This window comes from Mytilus trossulus, chromosome 3 (genome assembly GCF_036588685.1).
Source record: "Mytilus trossulus isolate FHL-02 chromosome 3, PNRI_Mtr1.1.1.hap1, whole genome shotgun sequence".
In the NCBI taxonomy this organism is placed as follows: Eukaryota; Metazoa; Mollusca; class Bivalvia; order Mytilida; family Mytilidae; genus Mytilus; species Mytilus trossulus.
In genome coordinates this window covers 77,915,675-77,935,902 of record NC_086375.1, presented here as the reverse complement: position 1 = coordinate 77,935,902, position 20,228 = coordinate 77,915,675, and the positions used below count along the sequence as shown (strand labels likewise).

General features: G+C 30.3%; 1 protein-coding gene across 11 annotated transcripts in view; it reads left to right on the top strand.

Annotated features, from left to right (window-relative positions):
* LOC134712498 (myosin-VIIa-like) overlaps positions 1–14,811 on the top strand; it is a 62,715-nt gene extending 47,904 nt beyond the window's left edge. For 8 of the 11 annotated variants that reach the window (XM_063574109.1, XM_063574113.1, XM_063574108.1 and 5 more), the window contains 17 exons: positions 220–407; positions 1,062–1,183; positions 1,575–1,735; positions 2,397–2,488; positions 2,809–2,829; positions 3,905–3,966; positions 4,319–4,474; positions 5,091–5,196; positions 5,397–5,511; positions 7,220–7,306; positions 7,694–7,800; positions 8,180–8,298; positions 8,842–8,908; positions 9,379–9,495; positions 10,383–10,466; positions 12,065–12,184; positions 12,954–14,811. In XM_063574109.1, the coding sequence (XP_063430179.1) occupies positions 220–407; positions 1,062–1,183; positions 1,575–1,735; positions 2,397–2,488; positions 2,809–2,829; positions 3,905–3,966; positions 4,319–4,474; positions 5,091–5,196; positions 5,397–5,511; positions 7,220–7,306; positions 7,694–7,800; positions 8,180–8,298; positions 8,842–8,908; positions 9,379–9,495; positions 10,383–10,466; positions 12,065–12,184; positions 12,954–13,037 (1,808 nt within the window). In that variant the 3' untranslated portion in view covers positions 13,038–14,811. The remainder of the gene's footprint in view (positions 1–219; positions 408–1,061; positions 1,184–1,574; positions 1,736–2,396; positions 2,489–2,808; positions 2,830–3,904; positions 3,967–4,318; positions 4,475–5,090; positions 5,197–5,396; positions 5,512–7,219; positions 7,307–7,693; positions 7,801–8,179; positions 8,299–8,841; positions 8,909–9,378; positions 9,496–10,382; positions 10,467–12,064; positions 12,185–12,953) is intronic. The other 3 variants (XM_063574114.1, XM_063574112.1, XM_063574106.1) reach the window with 1 other exon arrangement.
* Positions 14,812–20,228: the final 5,417 nt, after the last annotated feature.

The following is a 20,228-nucleotide window of genomic DNA, read 5'->3' as shown; positions in this document are numbered from 1 at the left end:
TCACTGGGAATTTGTTCAGAAATAAGTCTTCAAGCACTTTTGTAATAAAATTGGAAACTAGGAGATTTTTTGGCTAAAATTCCAAATAAAATCAAAGATATTTATAAACTGAAAACTGGAAAATAGTTGGTGCCTTCTTTCAAATTGTTTTGACAATGATTATTCTCATTAGTTCTTCAATGTGCATTTTAATTACAGTTCATTGATATTATATTTCAGGTGATGGTGGTTCTTTCTTGACCTTCAACAAGGGAGATTTAATTGTATTGAACCAACAAAGTGGTGAGTCTGTGATGAACTCTGGATGGTGTGTAGGAGAGTGTATCAGAACTTCACAGAAAGGAGATTTCCCTGCTGAATGTGTTTATGTGCTTCCAACTATTACTAAACCACCCATGGAAATCCTTGTAAGTAATACATAATACCTGCAACATTATATATTTTATGATTATAAAAAAGAAGATGTGGTATGATTGCCAATGAGACTACTATCCACAAAAGACCAAAACGACACAAACATTAACAACTATAGGTCACCGTACCGCCTTTAACAATGAGCAAAGACCATACCACATAGTCAGCTATAAAAGGTCCCGATAAGACAATGTAAAACAATTCACTTCCTATTTTATAGAGAAAAGAATCCAATCTATCCCTTATTGTTTGTAGCACTTACAGATGTTCATATAGCAGTGTACTGAATTATTACAATAAAATGCAGTGGTTTATTTATATGAGATCATTTTAAATTATTCCTGTTGACCCTCCTCAATAAAGGAGGGGGATTTATGCTAAATCTCTAGTATAGGACATGCCTCTGATGAAGCTTAAAAAAACACTTCAAAAGTATGCCACAATATCTTTTTGTAATGGCTATTTTAAACAGTAAATGATTGCATGTTGTAAATTATTTAATTCTATATGTACAATATTATAGATGTAGTCAAGTCCTGTAATTTTTGCTCATATGATAAGTCCATATATTTCATCTACATTAACATTAAGTAGAATGATCAGGTACAAAAACTCTAACTCTTGATTACATAATTTCCTATATTCAGAACTTATTTATGCAATCTGGTGACCAAGCTGAAAAAATGCTGGCGTCTAACACCCAAGACACCCCAGTAGACCAAGGAGAAAAACCTTACACCTTAGAGGAATACTCATATGATCATTTCAGGTATTAATACTATTAAATTATGTAGTCCTGTATTACTTCAGTTTACTTATCTTAATTGCTCTATCACATTTTGAAAATGTTGTTATTTGACAGTATAATCGGCTAAAATTATTAAAATTAATAGCATAGTAATACATCTGTGTCACTTAATTCATCTTTGATATCTATATATGGAAGTTTATTATTATTCAAATTGAGAATGGAAATGGGGAATGTGTCAAAGAGACAACAACTCGACCAAATAAAAAAACAGCAGAAGGTCACCAACAGGTCTTCAATGTAGCGAGAAATTCCCGCACCCGGAGGCGTCCTTCAGCTGGCCCCTAAACAAATATATACTAGTTCAGTGATAATGAACGCCATACTAATTAACTATTGTCTATTTATATAGGCCACCACCAAAGAGAACATTATCAAAGACATTATCAACAGCCAGACGGAAGAGACCAGATGATTTATGGAGATACAGCAAAGAACCATTAAAGCAACCTCTACTTAAAAAGTTACTTGGCAAAGATGACTTGTGTCAAGAAGCTTGCATGTGTTACTTAGATATCCTTTTTAAAATCTTATTGAACTGAAGGATCAATGTGGGTCTCATAAGTTTGACGAGGGGTTGACGATTTTTTTGTAAGCTGGACAGGTGAAAGTCAAATTATTGTGCCGTGAAAACGGGAAATGAAGTCTAATGGGACACAGAAAATTACAATAAAATAAGAATTGCTTACATACATAGGGTAAGCAGAATACAGGAATTTGACAAAACATTAAGCAGGATCTGGAATCAGAACCCCCCAAATGAGACCCCCATCAATGCTATAAATTTGTCATGATTTAAGATATTGCTTTAACAACTTTTGACAACTATTATTGTTTAACTGAAATGTGTCATTTTTTTCACCAGTTCCATGATTTCACTTGTTACAAAAATGAAGAAGAGGTGTGAAAAAGCCTCCTTTCACTATCTGAATTTGAAAATCAAAACATTTGTGTTATTTGAAATCCTACTTCAATATTCACAAAACAAGTCTATTAGATATGAGTATTTTTATATTGAAATTTATCTTAAATATTGGTTTAAAAGGCTTCAGATGAACTATAATATTCATGGTTCATGTACACAGATAAATTAATCACAAAGTTTAATTCATAAAATAACCTTTGCTAACTTAATCTAAAAAATGAGTTTTATTAATTTTCTTAACATTTGTACCTATTTTGAAATACATGGGAGATCATCCATCCAAACGTGGACGTGTAGCCAATGAACATACAGACCAGATATATGAACCACCATTAAGAAGTGTAGGTTAAATTAAGATGCTTTTACAGATAAATATAAGACCTCTTTGTTGTATGATTGTTCTAAATAGTTCCATGCTGATTCAGACTTTCATGATGTTTTATTCCGACAATTCTAACCATCGAGGAGGTTGTGTACAGTTTCATGTTAATTGAACAATTTTTCTCATTGGTGACTCTTTCAATCTGATTTTTATTAACCTGTGTTTAATATAGTTACAGGCTACCAATGTTTTAAAACTTATTGAAAGGGATTTTTAACTTTTTATTTCATATTTAAACTTATTTATTTTATATACATAATTATACATGTTGCACTTTAGGGAACTATGGGCCACAGTTCTGTGAGTTACTAAACAGAATTAAAATACTTTCACATAGCAAAGCTAGCATAGACCTTAGCCCTATTTTGGTTACTGTAACACGTTTTGATGTTGTGGTACAATATTCACAGTTTGATTGTGGTTTCAGACATTTCCTGCAACAGGGGGTTTTGACAGATGAATTTGGAATTTGAGTGCACATATCCAAATTGGTTTTAAAAACCACCCCTATTTATATATTGATTTTTGCGAAAAAGCCCTCATTGATATATATTTCATAGGAAAATCTTAACCCATTCATATATTTCTTAGCTATTGTAAAACCAAACATTGTGTATGTGACATTTTAAATTTAAAGTAACCACATGGGATCAATCATTTAATTTCCATAAATAGATCAGTACACAGTTTTTACAAACACTTTTACATGTAAATTTCTACCCAGTATTATATATCCTTTATAAAATTGCACCCCAATGATATATCTTGTCAATCCAAACTAGAGCCTCATACAAGCTGCAATCTTTGTATACCTTGAAAAGGAAGAGACACCCCCTCTCCCCTTTTGTTTCCTGTCAAAATTTTATGGGACCAATTGTAATGTCCTGTTATTTTGATCTCCTAGTGATAAGATGTATACACAAAGCTAGATCGCAGAACAAAATATGCTTTTATGTACAGTTCATCATCAATCATGGAGACATAATTATATATATATATATTCAAGTTTTAATAGAAAGCTCATTATAAATGTACGTCTATGATACATAACCTCTAATATTACACTTAGATTTCCAATTATACAACTATAATGATGTAGTATGGAAGATAGTTTTATATTTTTATGGTTCCACATTCAAATTTACTACTTCACTGTAAATTAATAAATACTAGTCTATGATATATTATTCAGATATACAAAGTCATGGCTCTGTACAAATGATAATTATGTCTTATTCAGACAACATTTAAATCCAGAAACTAATTAATTGAAATTTTGTGATATACTAGACTGTAAGATCGGGTATGAATACAATTCTTGTTTGCTTCATGAATAAACATATCATTAAATTTTGTTTTTTTCTTTCTGAAATAGGAGATTTTGAGAGATGAAATTTACTGCCAGTTGATGAAACAGTTGACTGAAAATAGAAATGAGTAAGTGTATTGTCTTGATTATTAACATTAGATTTAAAATAATGATGAAATTTCCTACAGAATAAAATTTCATATTTCACTTGGCAAAGAAATGTTTTTTATTTTTATTCACAGAGGAAGAGGTATTATTCATAGATGCACTTTTTGTATATTTTATGGTCAACTGTTTTATACACAAATATGATGTAAAATTGAGAACGAAAATCAGTGTTTATATGTCCTGAATCCCAAAACCACTGAAACTGTTGCCAACAAAAACAATTATTTCCATATTGATTGAAAGCATCATAATTTGTTTATTGAACTTAACATTATTTACCCTGAATGATTGAAATGCATGTTTTATTAACAGGATCAGTGATAGGAGAGGCTGGGAGTTAATGTGGCTGGCCACAGGATGCTTTGTACCCAGTACAAATCTTGTTAAAGAATTATATAGCTTCCTCAGATCAAAGAGTAAAAATCAAATAGCTCAAGATTGTGTTCATAGAGTTCAGAAGACACTAAGGTGAGTCTCATAGAATATGTTTTATGTGAAAAATAAAATTCTATGATCTTATCAAAATAGCAAAGAAAATATAATATGTACAAAGTTATACATGTGAATCATTGGCCTTCTTTTACTTTAATGGTCCCTATACTTTTGAGTTAAGGTTCATTCATGGTTATTTCTAGGTAAGGGGATGTTTTAGGTAAGGGTTCGGTTTTAGGGATAGGGCTAGTGTTATTTTTAGGTAAGGGTTGGGTTTTAGAGATAGGGCAAGTGTTATGTTTAGGTATGGGGTTTAGTATAGCTCTTTATGAGTTGGGACCCCTAAAGTAAAAGAAGGCCAAATTATTATATAACATATAGTGGATATTTTTCATATAAATGGAAATAAGTATGAAATGATTTTATCATAGGAGTTGAAAAGTTGACATGTATACCCCTGTTATTGATGTGTGGACGTTTGTAATTATTATGTCAATCAGTTATTTGTTTGTTCATCCATCTCCACTAAGTATCTGCATTTAAGATCTTTAGAAAATCTCTAGTAACTAATGGCATTGTGCATCCATTGTATTTGTTAGTGCAAATGATTATTGGTGTTTCTCATAGTAAAACATGTTTATTTTTATTACAGGAATGGTACAAGAAAATACCCACCACATCAGGTAGAAGTTGAAGCCATACAACATAAGACCACTCAGATCTTACATAAAGTTTACTTCCCTGATGACACAGATGAGGTAATTTACTATATCTTGTAATGTATTTTGGTTTAAGATCAATAAAATTATTCTTTTATGGCTAAAATCTTTTTGCTTGCCTTTTAGGTTTGTTAATGATATTAAGATAAGCTTGAGAATAGCTGTTTAAAAGTGGAATCTGCAATGTTAAACAGTCTTGATAAAATCTAAAATTTAATGAAGTACTTTTCATCTTGTAGGCATTTGAAGTAGAATCTAGCACCAGAGCCAAAGATTTCTGTCACAATATAGCTACAAAGTTAATGTTAACTTCATCTGAAGGATTCAGTTTATTTGTCAAAATTGCTGATAAAGGTTTGTAATGATTGATTTTAGTCAGAAATCTTATTGTATATATAAACAAAAAATAGAAGCTGCCATATTATAATTAGCAGGGTCTCAAAAGTATTGAAATGTGAAGTTAAGAATATGACGCGACATTTTTTGAATATAAACAAAACTGCTAAAAGTCAATAGTTACATCAGAAACTAAAAACAATCTTTTTAAAACATATGAAAAAATGTTTGAAAATGGCAGATCTAGTTAATATATATGAACACATAAAATGGAAATATTTTAAAACAATAGATACAATGCACATATAATAACAACACTCTATGTATACAATTGATTTCAATGTATGTACTTTAAAAATTAAAAAAATATAGATTGAAGATACAGTCGATTCCACTTAATTGCATACCGCTTAATAGCATAATTCGGTTAATTGCATACTTTTCTCCTGCACAAAACCATTTCCCATTCACCTAATGTTAAATTGTCCGGTTATATGCATAGCCTAACAAGTGGCATTTCGGTTTATTGCATAGAAAATAATCGCCAGCTAGATATGCTCAGTTAAAACTGACGAGATTTTTGACCGGAAACGGCAATTTGGTAAGTATATTTTTCTTGAATGCATCATAATTTTCATTATTATTTCACATTTACTTGTGTGTTATTCAAATAAAGTTTTAAAACAGTATCTTTCGTGTTTATATGATTATAGAAAAGGCCTCGATGTGAACACAGGTAAAGTTTCCCATATTCTATTTTAATACTCGAGGTCATAAAAATGTCAATCAGCTGATTGTTGTAAAAACACAACCATTCTATGATCTTCTATCTCAAAAAGGTGTTAATTATTGATTGGATTTCAAACATTGTTCATAGATTATATTTTGGGTGAATTTTTAAAACATTAACGCCTGCTAATTATCGATCATTATCCAATGTGTAATTTTGTAATTCAGCTTGGGTGATCTACATTTATGTTAAATATTACAGGGCATTTATATATGGTTGAAGAATTTTATACATCAATCTTTCCTTTTTAATATTTTTCTAAAAGAAAATTAACTTCTGATTATTATATTTTCTCACTTTCAACACTCGTGTCCAGCAAATAACCTGTGCATGGCCCCATCACCTGTTAACTGCTTTGCATTATAAACGAAACTATCGGTGTTAAAGTAACAGTGTAACATCACTGTGTAATTGGTAAATACTGCATATCAAAGGCAGTTCATTGCACAATTATTGTTTACAATGATTATAAACTGTGTAGTATTGTTAAACAGTTTATTTTAAACAAAGCGTAACAATTTAATTTGTACATCCGGGTCATAGAAACAAATCTATTTTTAGAACAATTTTATTTTCGTATCTCAGGTAAAGGAAAAGTAGGTACATAAATAAACTAAAACAAAATGTGTTTATAAACTTTATTGAAAGAATACACAATGAAATAAAATGTATGACAGTAGACAAATAACTTTTATTAGAATAAATAAGCATTCATTATGTTGTAAGTGGACTATGGACATACATCTTTCTTCTTTGCTGATCTGCACTATCGATGTTATTTGACTCCGTAATTTGTCATTTCGGATATAAGCATACTCCGCTTTATTGCATAATTTCGTCTGACAAATAGGCTATGCAAATAACCGGAATGTACTGTAATAGACAGATCATAACATGTATAAAATAATAATAAATATAAAACTTACTTTTTTCCAGTGATAAGTGTTCCTGAAGGAGATTTCTTCTTTGACTTTGTCAGACATTTGACAGATTGGATCAGAAAAGCCAGACCATCCAGAGATGGTAAGAATCATCCTACAAATTTTAGGTTTAATTTTGTTTGATAAAAAACTATGATTTTCTTTGACATAATATACCATATGTAGTCAATTTGATTGTTGAAGAACTATTAGAAAATCCCAAATACCACAAGATTTCAGTTTATTTGTTGGTTTTTATAACTATGATAACTTTTTTTTTAGAACCATGTCAAATATATACAATTGCGATAAATGTTTTATTAATGTATAAATTAATATAAAAATGGGGTATGAGACCTAATGAAACAACTATCCAACATAGAACAAAGATGTAAATAATAAATTTAGCATACTTTCTTATTAAAACCAAAGATAAAATCATCAAGCATAATTTTAAAGTGTTTAATTTTTGTATAATTTGCACATTTAGGAGCGCCACCGTCTTTTACATATCAAGTATTCTTCATGAAGAAGTTATGGACGAACACAGTTCCTGGTAAAGACAGACAAGCTGATATCATCTTCCATTATCATCAGGTAAAATAAATCACTACATTAAATATCAAAAACATACTTATAAGCCTTCCAATATTTTTTCATTTGACCTTTTCATAGTAAAATGTAAATCTGACTCATTTGATAAAAAAAATATGCTTGTAATTAAGTTTTATGAAATTCGATGAAGGTTTGGCATAGTTATTGATTTTTAATCATTATAGACTAGACATGCTTGTCTTGCTTCCACGACAAAATTTCACAGACTGGACAATAATTGCTTCGTCATAGCTGCCAAGATTAATAATAATTATTAAATCTTGTGTTTTGCATAACATATATTCATACATGTACATACAGTGTTGGAATTAATTTATTTTCTATATTTTCTGGAAATAACATTTGATAATATTGCTTCTAGGAGTTGCCTAAACTTTTGAGAGGATATCATAAATGCAGTGAAGAGGAGGCATCAATACTAGCTGCTTTGATATACAGGGTCAAGTTTGGTGATAACAAGGCTGGCTTAGCAAACATACCGTAAGTAGTAGATCATTAAAAACATGCCCTTGTTTCAAAGAAAATCCTACAACTTAAAGAGATCATAAGTCGCGAAAAATTATTACAAATATCATGTCTTGTCATCAGCTTTTCTGTGAAACATTGGCTGGTTTTTAGATACATAATTTTAGTTAATGGACTTTTAGAGTATGATTGGTGTTTATCTCTGTGTCAGACTGGGTCAAGATAAGTCTCAGAGACTTATAAGCATTCAGCCATACAATTTGGTGTGCAATTGTATCTAAGAAAAACTAGCCATGTGCCATAATCCACATATTTCATTGGGTTGGACGACATTGATAATGTATTAAATCTGTACTTCTAACTTACATATATAAATACATCTTCACTTTGCCTGATATTTAGATTGTCTGTTTTAGTTTAGTTTTTATTAAGATACCAGTATTATTTTGAATAAGGAATCTCCAACGTTTAAATATTTCTTTTAATTTCAGATGAGATTTCTGATATGCATATAGATATTGACTTAAAATTTTATTCATAAAATGTGATTTGTTTTAGGCGATTATTACGAGAGTTAGTTCCCAGTGATTTAGTAAAGAAACAATCACCAGATGACTGGAAACGGGTAAGACATAATTTTCCTTTATAAACAGAACAAATGGTAAATTGTATTATGACATGTATTGTTAGATGAGTCGCAACGTTGATTGATTGATTGTTGTTTGGGTTAGTAGTAGATCTGAACTTTGAAATCTGTATAAAAAAAAAATATGTGACAAAGAAAAGAAACATGAATTGATATCTGATGAATGATAGCAGTTGAAAAGACTTGATATTAGATAGAAATGATTAGCTGTAAATAAGTGCAGTGTTTATGCTCTACCAGTGACAAACAATAGACACTACTCTTTTATAACTTCCATTTACCTTAGTAATCTTTGAAAGATATGTCTGAAACAGATTTAAGTAAATATAATTAAACATATGAAAAAAAATGAAAAATCATGCCTTATGGACAGACAACTCTTGTTTGTCCAGTAATCAAAATAGTTCTGTTAGTGTTCAGTGATAAACTTTCTTGAATTTAATTTTCAGGGCATAATAACCCATTTTAACAAAAATGGTGGAATGTCTCCTGAAGACGCCAAGATTGAGTTCTTAAAGGTGATTTACAAATGGCCAACATTTGGTTCTGCATTCTTTGAAGTTAAGGTAAGATATGTCAATTGACAATTTCAGATATTGTACATTGTATTATTTTCTTTATTTTAGACTTTGAGTACCTACTTACATATTGTTGAATTTAAAAACTTTAGAGAAATACATAGCATTTAATTTTAAATACCTCTTGAACAACTGTATATTGAATTTGAACATTTTCTTGGCACATGAATGTGTTATGGTATATGAAAATAAGATACTAACAGACCAATTGAAAATTCATAGAAAATAGACCAGTTGAAAAAGACAATGAAAATGAACCTCACAACATTTCTCATAAAACTAAAGATAGAGCAAAACTGAACATTTGTGATTTAGAATGTTAATAAGTTACTTTGGTTTGGGTGTCTGTTCATGTTACTCATGATAAGTCTGGCAGTAAGTCAAAATGGTGTCAAATTCATTGGTTACAGAAGGAGGACATAATTTCCTTTTGACAGAATTGTCATTGCATTTTGGTTATCATCAGATATTTGAGATTGATCAATTAAATCTAGTTGTTGACCATTGGAAGAAGAAAAAAGATAAAACATTTATTAATGTTGAGTAAAAATGAAATATCAATATGTGATAATTATAGATTATCGTTGATTATCTCAACGTGATTGATTTTCTCGCTTGAGCTGGTACAGCGAAAGTGAGAAAAGCAATCGCGTTGAGATGACCAATGATAATCTGTTTATCGCTATTTTACCTATGACGACGTTGTCAATTTCAATGTCAATTTTGTTAGAAACGCCACATGGCCTCCTTAGTTTCTAGCAATAATTTTTCCATCTCAAGCAAGAAGCATGATAAGAAAATTATCACAAAAAAAGATCAAAGGAAAAATGCACAAAATAGCGATAATAAGAATGTTTTCTTTTTTTGTCTTTTAGCAACAGACAGAGCCACAGTACCCAGAGATTTTATTAATTGCAATTAACAAAAATGGAATGAATCTAATTGATCCTAAATCAAAGGTATGGGATTTATATATTATCTCTGACTGTTTCACCAGTTATTTGTTATATATACTGTGTGCAATTACAAAAAAAATTGAAGCCAGTTTCATTCTTTACCAGTTTTAGCATTTAAAAAATCAATTTTGACCACAACTTACAGGAAAATGGCAAAATGCTTTTACTGTAAACCAACTTATTTTCGCGGCTACTTATTTTCGCGTTTTCAGAAGTCAATTCAATTTTGCGGCTACTTATTTTCGCGATTAACACTCTCCCTAGAGTGTATTTAAAAATGGCCATAAAAATCCCCACTTCTATCTGTCTATTGTCACTATTTAAAACTTGACCGAACGTGAACTGAATTCACGCACCTGTACAACCCCAACATTGTTTATTCTTATAATTTAATTGTCAGCTTAAGGATGTCTTTATGGCAATATTTAATCAAACAAAAAACTACAAGTGGAGAATTAAACAATGCTTTGAATTCATTACTGCCCTATCCGAATGTAGAAAAAGACGCTGAAACAGCGAAAACTGTCACCGTTGCAAATTCGTCAGTTAAAGACGTTCTGCAGTCTCCTAACCGAAAAAGAAAACGTGGTGAATATTCAAATTATTCATCCGAGCATAGAGCTAAAATAGCAAGATATGCTTGCAAACATGGGAATACCAGTGCTGCAAAACATTTTTCTAAATTGTTGGATAAAACAATAAATGAAAGTACTGTTAGATCTATGAAAAAACAATATATCGATGAACTGAACATAACTCCAGAGAAAATAATTGTGGAATTAAGCAGAAGTCCGAAAGGTCGCCCAAAATTTCACTGCATGGTATGCACAACTGTTGAACAAGTTGGTACGCAATTGAAAGCTGGTAAAACTGTCAAAAACTTTGAAATTAATTTGAAGTTGTCAAACATAAAGCCAATACACGCTAATTGGATTATTCAAGCAATACAAAAGGTGAAAGATCAAAAAGGTGTAATCCGTAACGATTGGGTGAGAAGTGGAATGTTGACAGTCGATAAATAATTAATTATGTACACACCTGCGGCATGACTTATCTGAACAATTATGTTGTCTAATCTGTTTGTTTACATAATGATGTTTGTGTTTTTATTTCAATTTCCTTTCAGTAATAAAGTTTGTCATTTTCTCATCTTAAATTTTGTAAATTCCCCATTAGAATTCATGGACTTATTCGCGGCGATTTATTTACGCGTTTGTTAAATGCTCGCGAAATTAGCAAAATTAAATCGCTCGCAAAAATAAGTTGGTTTACAGTATTTATAAACACTGGTACATTTTATCGACCAAATTCCATTGAGATTCTCATAATACAATTTATAAGCAATTTCTAAATATTTATTATGTCATTAAATCGTTGTGTTTACAATTGTGTTTACTTTTTAAAATTTTTCTTCTTGTTTTTATATTTAGCTCAGAGGTAAAATTGAAAATCTTGACAATAAAGTTATAGGTTAACAGAAAGAAAACTAAAATTATCTAGGATATTAAAATGTAGACACAACTGCTTATGAAATAAATAAAACAAAGCATAGTATCAAATCTAATTGCAAAATAATCTATACACTGTTTTCCTTTTTCCAGGATATCCTAGCCACACATCCATTTACAAAGATATCAAACTGGAGTAGTGGTAATACTTATTTCCATACAACTATTGGTAACTTAGTACGAGGAAGTAAATTGTTGTGTGAAACATCATTGGTAAGTTGTAGGGAAAGTCACTATATAGAAAGGGAAGTAATCGAGAAACAGAAATAAACTGATTACTCCATGGCAAAAAAAAGAAAAATACAAATAGAAGCAACAGTACACAAAACACAACATATAAAACTAGACTGACAACACACACCTTACCGAAAACCAGGGGGGGATCTCAGGTGCTCAAGAAGGGTATGCAGATCCTGCTCCACATGTTGTACTCATTATGTTGCTCAAATAAGGACTGAATCCAGTGACAAATTAAAAAAAAATGTGGTATGATAACCAATGAGACAACATTCCTGCCAGGCACCAAATGACATAGAAGTTAACATTGTATACAAACAACTAAAGCTAAGTGGTTAGGTCACATTTATGGAAAAAGGAGGATGGCATTGTCTTTACAACAATTGTTAGATGCTGTATTAAAATCTTTGTTAGGTTGACAAGAAATTTGATAAGGGGAAGTAAATTGCTGGGTGAAAAATCATTGATAAGTTTACCAGAAGCAGGGAATATTGCATATATTACATAGAAAAGTAAGAAGTATTTATTCATTTTGAATTGACAAATAATTTTAATGGAGAAAAAACACCATAAATATATATAACTTGCTGTTCGATGTGAGCCAAGACTCCATGTTGAAGACTGTAATTTGACCTATAATTAATTACTTTTACAAATTGTGTCTTGGATGGAAAGTTGTCTCATTGACACTCATACCACATCTTCTTATATCTATTGGTATATTATTTTTTTATTATTATTTCAGGGTTATAAGATGGATGATCTGTTGACCTCATACATTAGTTTAATGTTGACAAATATGAATCGTCAAAAGACAATAAAGAAGTGAATGGATCAAATCAAGAGAGAAATAATGACTGTCTCGGAGAATGACAGGGTTTTTCAACAGGACAAGTTTCTGTAATGGGCTGTGATGATTATTTTTTTCAGTGTAGAATAAACTTTACAACTTTTATTTTTCTTTAAAAAAGTTAAAATGGCCAGAGTAGATGTGTTATGGGCAACAGAAGTAGAATTGTAGAATTCTTGTATCAGAAAAAAACAGTGTGCTGTTTTGGCTACAAACATGCATATTAGTAAACTTACAAACTATCTTATTGGTTTTGAAGTTGAATACAAAAAGTTTAAAATGAACCATTGAACTTTTCCCCCTATTTCATTTATTTAAACATATATATTATTTTATAAGCAGGAAAAAAAATTCTAAATTGAAGTAGTCATTAGACTGTTAAATAAATTACAAAATTGTATATAATTGCCTTTACCAGGTATACACATTTCAGTCACCCCAAAACATATGTAAACAATATGTTGACAATATACTCATCAAGATGTATTCATTGCATTCCTTTCTGTGTTTTTTTCTATATATACTAGGGATTTAAAATGTTAGTTTTGAAGATTTGGATTATGTATATGATTGAATCAACAGTATCAGAGTTTGTTGACAGAACAGCCTAGATCCAAGTATTTTTCCCTTTTGTTTTTGTGGGGAAGGGAGATATTTAAGCTAAGCTAGATAAATTTGTACTGACTAGGCAAGCCTATAATTTGCTTGTGATGCCATGAAAGGCAGGCTATGGTCTCTTTACACACTACAGTTTTTAACTTACCAAAGTGTTCAACATATGATGATACCATCAACATATTATATCTAACAATGAAAACATGACCTCATGACTTACATAAAGTACAAGTGTGTCTCCTTAGCTCAAGATTTGTTAATTTGTATTATGTTTATGTTTTGTTTACTTGCTGTTTGTTTTTGTTCTTTATTTTTTGTTTAGTATTTACTGTATGCAATCATTTAGATTTGTCAAAACATTTCTTTCAAAGATTGTTGAGCTTTTTGAAAAGCTATGATTGGTCTTTAAAAGAGGAAGATGTTTTTAAGTTTTAGCAAACATTCCAAGAAACCTGTATCATGTTTTAAAAATATATGTATTCAATTGCCTAATTTATATAATGAAATCCAGGTAGGAAATGATTTTATCCATATCTTGCAGTGCGATATATATTTAATATTTACTTGTAAAATTCTGTTTTGTATTATTGCAAAAGTTGTTATTTGCTATCATATTTTTTGCTGAACAGTTGTGTAGCATTGCTACAACTGATTTGTTAAAAAATTCTGGAAAAATGACATTGATGTTAAGTAGAAACTGGCTTTTACTAAAGTCTTATATAATCTAGAAACAAAATCATTGTTTTTCTGTACAAAAGGAATAGTTAAAGTTCATTGCAGACTTGTAATTGATTCTTTCAAGTTCCCATCATCTTGTTATATATTTTACAGTGTATGAAATTCATGTGATATTAATTGTTTACAGACATATCAAAATACATAATAGTGATAGTTTAAATCATATGCCATTATACATAGCCATTATATTTCTAACATTGAAGGGTGATATATATATATGTATGTTTATATATCTATTTGTGACAAAACAACATATCTATAAATTTTTATTTTATACAATTGTTATCATGACAGTAACTAACATTTGGTTGTGACTGAATTTGTAAAATTTGATCTATGATTATACAGTTGATAATTTATATAGAATAATTCACATCTTAATAAAGTATTTATTAAATAATTATAAAGTTTTGTTTTTACTATTTAAATCCCAATATACCTATTTGTCCAGTTCTTTTTTTTACCTCTCCAGCTAACAAAATGTTTAGATTTATATCTAGGAACCACATGTCCACTTGTCAATGTGCCTTGTAAGCAAACATCCTCCTTGGGAGATGGACACAATTTGATGAAGCTTTAGGTGTCAGACCACCAATTACTCCCTCCAATTTAGAACGTATGTAAAAGTAGTCCTACTTTGACACAAAATAGTGCTTTTGATGTCATTGTTTACTTAAACTAACCAACAAATTTGCAGAAATGAAACTTCTGGTGAAAGGGAAATATATTTAGACCATTTTGAGCCAAAATTCACTTGCCTATGAGTTTGCATTAAAAATTCAGGATTAATGCGCTACATAGTACACTAATTTAAGATTTCCAGAAAACCGGAGTTATTTTGGTAGTACCTGTCTTTTCAAGTTCAGAAATTTGTTACAAGACTTTAAACATTAGTTAAAAATTGGCATGTAGAAAGGTGATACATGTACAATTCAGGATATACCTGGTTTCCTTGAAGTTAAACTTGAGGTAAAATATTTAGAAAGCTGTGAAAATTGCAAAATTTGGTTGAGCAGATAGGGATTTTTAATTGGTGGTCTGACACCTTTATATAGTTGTAGATCCTGACAACATGCATGAATGGATATAATCCCAGTTCAACATGCTAATGTTTCAGATGGAGAACTGCAATAAATGATCTGGTTTTTTTTGTGAGTGTTTTGCTGTGCATGTACAGATTTTGTGTCATGGATTGATACCTCTATATCTTTTGTTTTTCTATAAATGAGAAGATAATGGAATTTACTTACTTTAGAAATATTGCAATGTGTGGTAAACATGTAAACTCCTGTCACAGTTAGAGGCACATTGATGAAACTTACACAGTTGTAGAACACTACCTCAGGATATTCACAAATGAATATTATAATTGTCTAATATGGTATTTACTTGTTGCAATATGTAGAAATAACTTCTAAGCCCAATATCTAAATTACCTGACTAAGGTGCAACTTTTTTTTGTAAGTTAACTTTTTACCATGACATATTGTGTTAGCCTGTCTTTCCATTAGTTCATCTATCCATCGTCCATCCCTAGGTTAATGTGTTGTATAAAAGCACAAACTTGCTTTACCCAATTCTTAGATTTTGAACAGAACATTAGGAATGACTGCAAATATAACTTAAAGGTATTTCTTTACAAATTGTACACTAACTTCCATTTCTTTCGATCAATTTACTTAAAACTGTATGCCGTTGTTTGGTAGGATTGATTACAAAAAAGCTCCTGGATAAAAGCAAATACCTGTATCAGGTCGGGAATATCAGAGTTGTTATCCATTCCTTTGATGTGTTTGAGCATTTGATTTTGCTTATTCATGAGGACTTTCCCTATTAGATATTCCTTGTAGTTAGTTATTTTTGTTATTTTACTTTTTACACAAGACACAACATAGAAAAGTAAAGGATAAGCAACATACACCCCACTGTGATCTCATATTCTCTGGAATGGTAAGATTGACATTTAGTATTTGCTTTTGAAAAGTACTAAGAAAATTGTGCACAATTAACAAGATATACCAGTAGTTAAATCATAAAACAAATATCTGAGACAGTTTCAAACCATCCAGCAGTCAAAGTGAAAAAAGAATTTTTAAAAAGAAAAAATATTATTGAACATCAAATTGACTGTTGCAATGAAATCATGTAGCTAAAATTATTTCTAAAAACAGTCAGTCTTATACATAAGAATAAAATCGCATTTTTTAAACTGTAGGTTATAGAAAACTAAAGTTTAAAATCTCATTGCATCAATAAAGGAGTAAGTTCAATAATGGCCATATTTGGCCCTGATTAGAAATTTACATGGTACAAGATAAAATATGTTTTAAGTTCCATTACAGGCATGTAAGAAAGTAAACTATTTTACTATTTTGTCAAAAGCTTTATTCTTAAGCGTTGATGTCTGCATCCAAAATAGGTCAAAATAAGAAATTTCGACGAAATTTGACAAAATTGTACGGATTTCAACCAAATTTAGAACCATGAAACATAGAGCGCAGGCGTCACCAAACTAAATATTCAAGTTAAACATGCAAAATGTCATTATAAAAATTGTTTACTACGATCTTTTTTTTATGCGCTCTATTTGGGTTTTGTGTCCAATAATCAATGCATAATTTACCAATTTTTTTCTGATTTTTGTGGAAAATAAAAATCAGTTCTGTTTGTGACGTCGTCAGTAGAACGCAGGAACGTATATTTTCAACAAAAAGGCTTCTATCCTTATAATTTGAAATTTTAAAAAAAGAGGGCAATGTTGGGGCCTTATCGAACTCCTTTGATTAAAAATTAACAATATAACACAGTCATAGCTTTAGTAATCAAAACAGTTTAAATTAAACTTGCTTTTGAAATAATATTCTTTGTAAGGAATATGTGTAAACACAATAGTTTTAACTTTGCTTCTGCATATGCATAGAGCTACCAATATAATATATTCTATTTTTCAAAGGCCACGAAACTAACAAATTCACTCAAAATAGCAACTTCTATAGAAACAGGCTTTTTTGCATGCTTGAATTAAAATATTTGAATTAGAGCTATATGTCCTATTACTCTGTTTTAACTTGCGGGTTGTGCTGTTGCATGCTAGTCTATCAATATCAATAAAGTTTTTGATGGAAACATTTCATCAAGTGAAAAGTAATCTAACAAGAATCATTATTATTGAAGAGTTTTCTCAAAAGAGTTAAAGGTTTAAATCACCCACAAATCAAAAAACTAATTCTTAATAATATCTTTTAATGTTTTTGATTATAACTTCCATTTCAAGCCCGAAGACCAACAAAATAAAAATAAAAATACACTTAAAGAAACAAGATGAAGCTATTATGAATAATTGTCTTCTTTAAGTGAAAAAATAAAGTTGCTCCACTTTCCATAATATGTGTCCATTAAACAAAGAAATACGCACCATAATAATGTACAGTCTTTTGTTCAGTCGTGTCTAATGTTTTCCGGTTGTGGGGAATAGGGGGTTCCGTTGACATGTTAACATTACCTCGATTTTGGCCAAAACAGCTAAGAACAGATGCAAAAATGGGTTGAAAACAGTTAAAATTTATCTCAGGTAACATGCAGATAACAACACCTTGAACTTCAAAAAGGAAAAAACAGGTGAACATATTGCCCCCTCCCTTTTCCAATGAGGTCCCGGGCTAAGACTGGCATATAACGTAAGAACTTCTATGTCATCCTTATGTACGATAGGTGGTACCACTTACATCCAATTTTCGCCATGCGGTGTTGTGATTGTAGACTTAAATGATCTTGAATTTCCTTTCTGTTTTAATTTTGCCATCATTGTGAGTAAACTCATCATAGATACTAGGACTAAATTTTATATATACACCAGACGCGCGTTTCGTCTACAAAAGACTCATCAGTGACGCTCGAATCCAAAAAGGTTAAAAAGCCAAATAAAGTACGAAGTTGAAGAGAATTGAGATCCAAAATTCCTAAAAGTGTAGCCAAATACAGCTAAGGTAATCTATGCCTTAGGTGGAAAAGCCTTGGTATTTAAAAAAATATTTTTTTTGTAAACAGTTAAAGTCATAAGAAACCTCAAATCAAAAAAAATTAATGCATATGTTTTTTATAACTCAATGGATAGTTTTCATTGTAAAACTTATGTACATATACTTTTTTCTGAAGAAAATTCTTTAATTTATTCATATTTAGAAGAAGTTTACTTTATTTGATTTGCTTTCTTCCAGCAAGCAATTCCCCCGATATATTTTCCGTATGCAAGGTGACCTCAGTGTGACCCATCTCGTAAAAATCCGGTGACCACAATACGCATGGATGTCCTTAAAATAAACTATTATCTGAATTTACATGTTAAACACGTGCTCAATTTCCATGCTTTTTTGTTTATTTTTCGTCAATTGTTGACAAACAGGTGACAATCGTTAAACTTCGGCTTCAAATCACGAACTTTAATTACCTGCCATATTTTCACAACAACACTGACCGATTGAGAAAAAAATTGACGATTATACGAAATTTACACAAAAAAAATGATAAATTCGAGCACAGAAGACTAAGTTTATGATGTTTGTATGCATTGGTTTAAGAATTGGAAGAACATTATTTTTCACCGGTCTCTCGTTTCTTATAAACTTATACACATAACAATATGAATGATAATTCATGTCAGCACAAAAAGTGCTGACTACTTGTAAAAGTCAACTTTAGTAGTTTTCAAAAAAATAATACTTCTTGCTACACCATTCAAAGATGGTAATTAAACTAATCATATATATCAGGATTGAAATTTATTCTTGCACCAGACGCGCGTTTCGTCTACAAAAGACTCATCAGTACTGGCTGTAAAACTTAACCAGAATGTATCACAGTTCAAAAATGTAATGTATACAACTTTTGCATAAAAAAAAATAGTGAAAGTTAATATTTATAACTTGCAAAACCAGTTCTTTAATCGGGTGCATTGACTTGACAATAATCAATCATTTAGGTTACACTTGAAATAATTAGTAACTTCCAAAACTCTTAACCTACAGGTAAGCAATCCGATATAATTTGCGTTATTCCCGATCGAATGAATTTTAAGAATATAATTTATTCATTTGAATATAAGAATTGCATTTTTGCAATTTAAAAGAATGAATCCTTATTTCAATACAATAAGTTTTTAAATTTGTTTGCGTTAAAAGGGTGCATTTTCAAAGCTCTTTTTGGAAACTAATATATTAAACTCTTCAGTCCTTTTATCTTCAGTGTCGTGACACCCATAACAACTAAGTTTTGTCAATAACTTGGTTTATACCAGGTAAATTAGTGTAAATGTGTATTCATGTGTTTTTTGTTTTTTGTTTTTTTGTTGTCTCAATGTACTTTAATCATTCTAATCATTTTCTGTGCTTTATTTTGTAATTCAATCATTTGATTGTATAGCTCAAATTTTGGGCACCATGATTGGTTAATAAAAATTATCTTATCTTATAATCCTGATAATAGTTTTAAAAAATAAATATTCAATTTTTAGAAGACTAAAGTCGCTCGTTGATTATCATTTACGAATCCACTACTTCTTATCAATTCTCTAATACAACAACTCGCAAAATAAGGCAACAGTAGTTTACCGCTGTCCGAAAAGTTCCAAAATACAACCTTTTTGGATTATTTTTTGGGACGATATATATCTTAGTTTAATCTTTATTTGGTACTTTCTTTTGTTTGTAAAGATAAAACGTAAAAGTTGAAACGTGATAAAATGAACATTTTTTGATTATTATGAAATCGCAAGAAAAACAAAACAAAAAAAACTATTGTGAACATTAAGTGGCCCGCTGT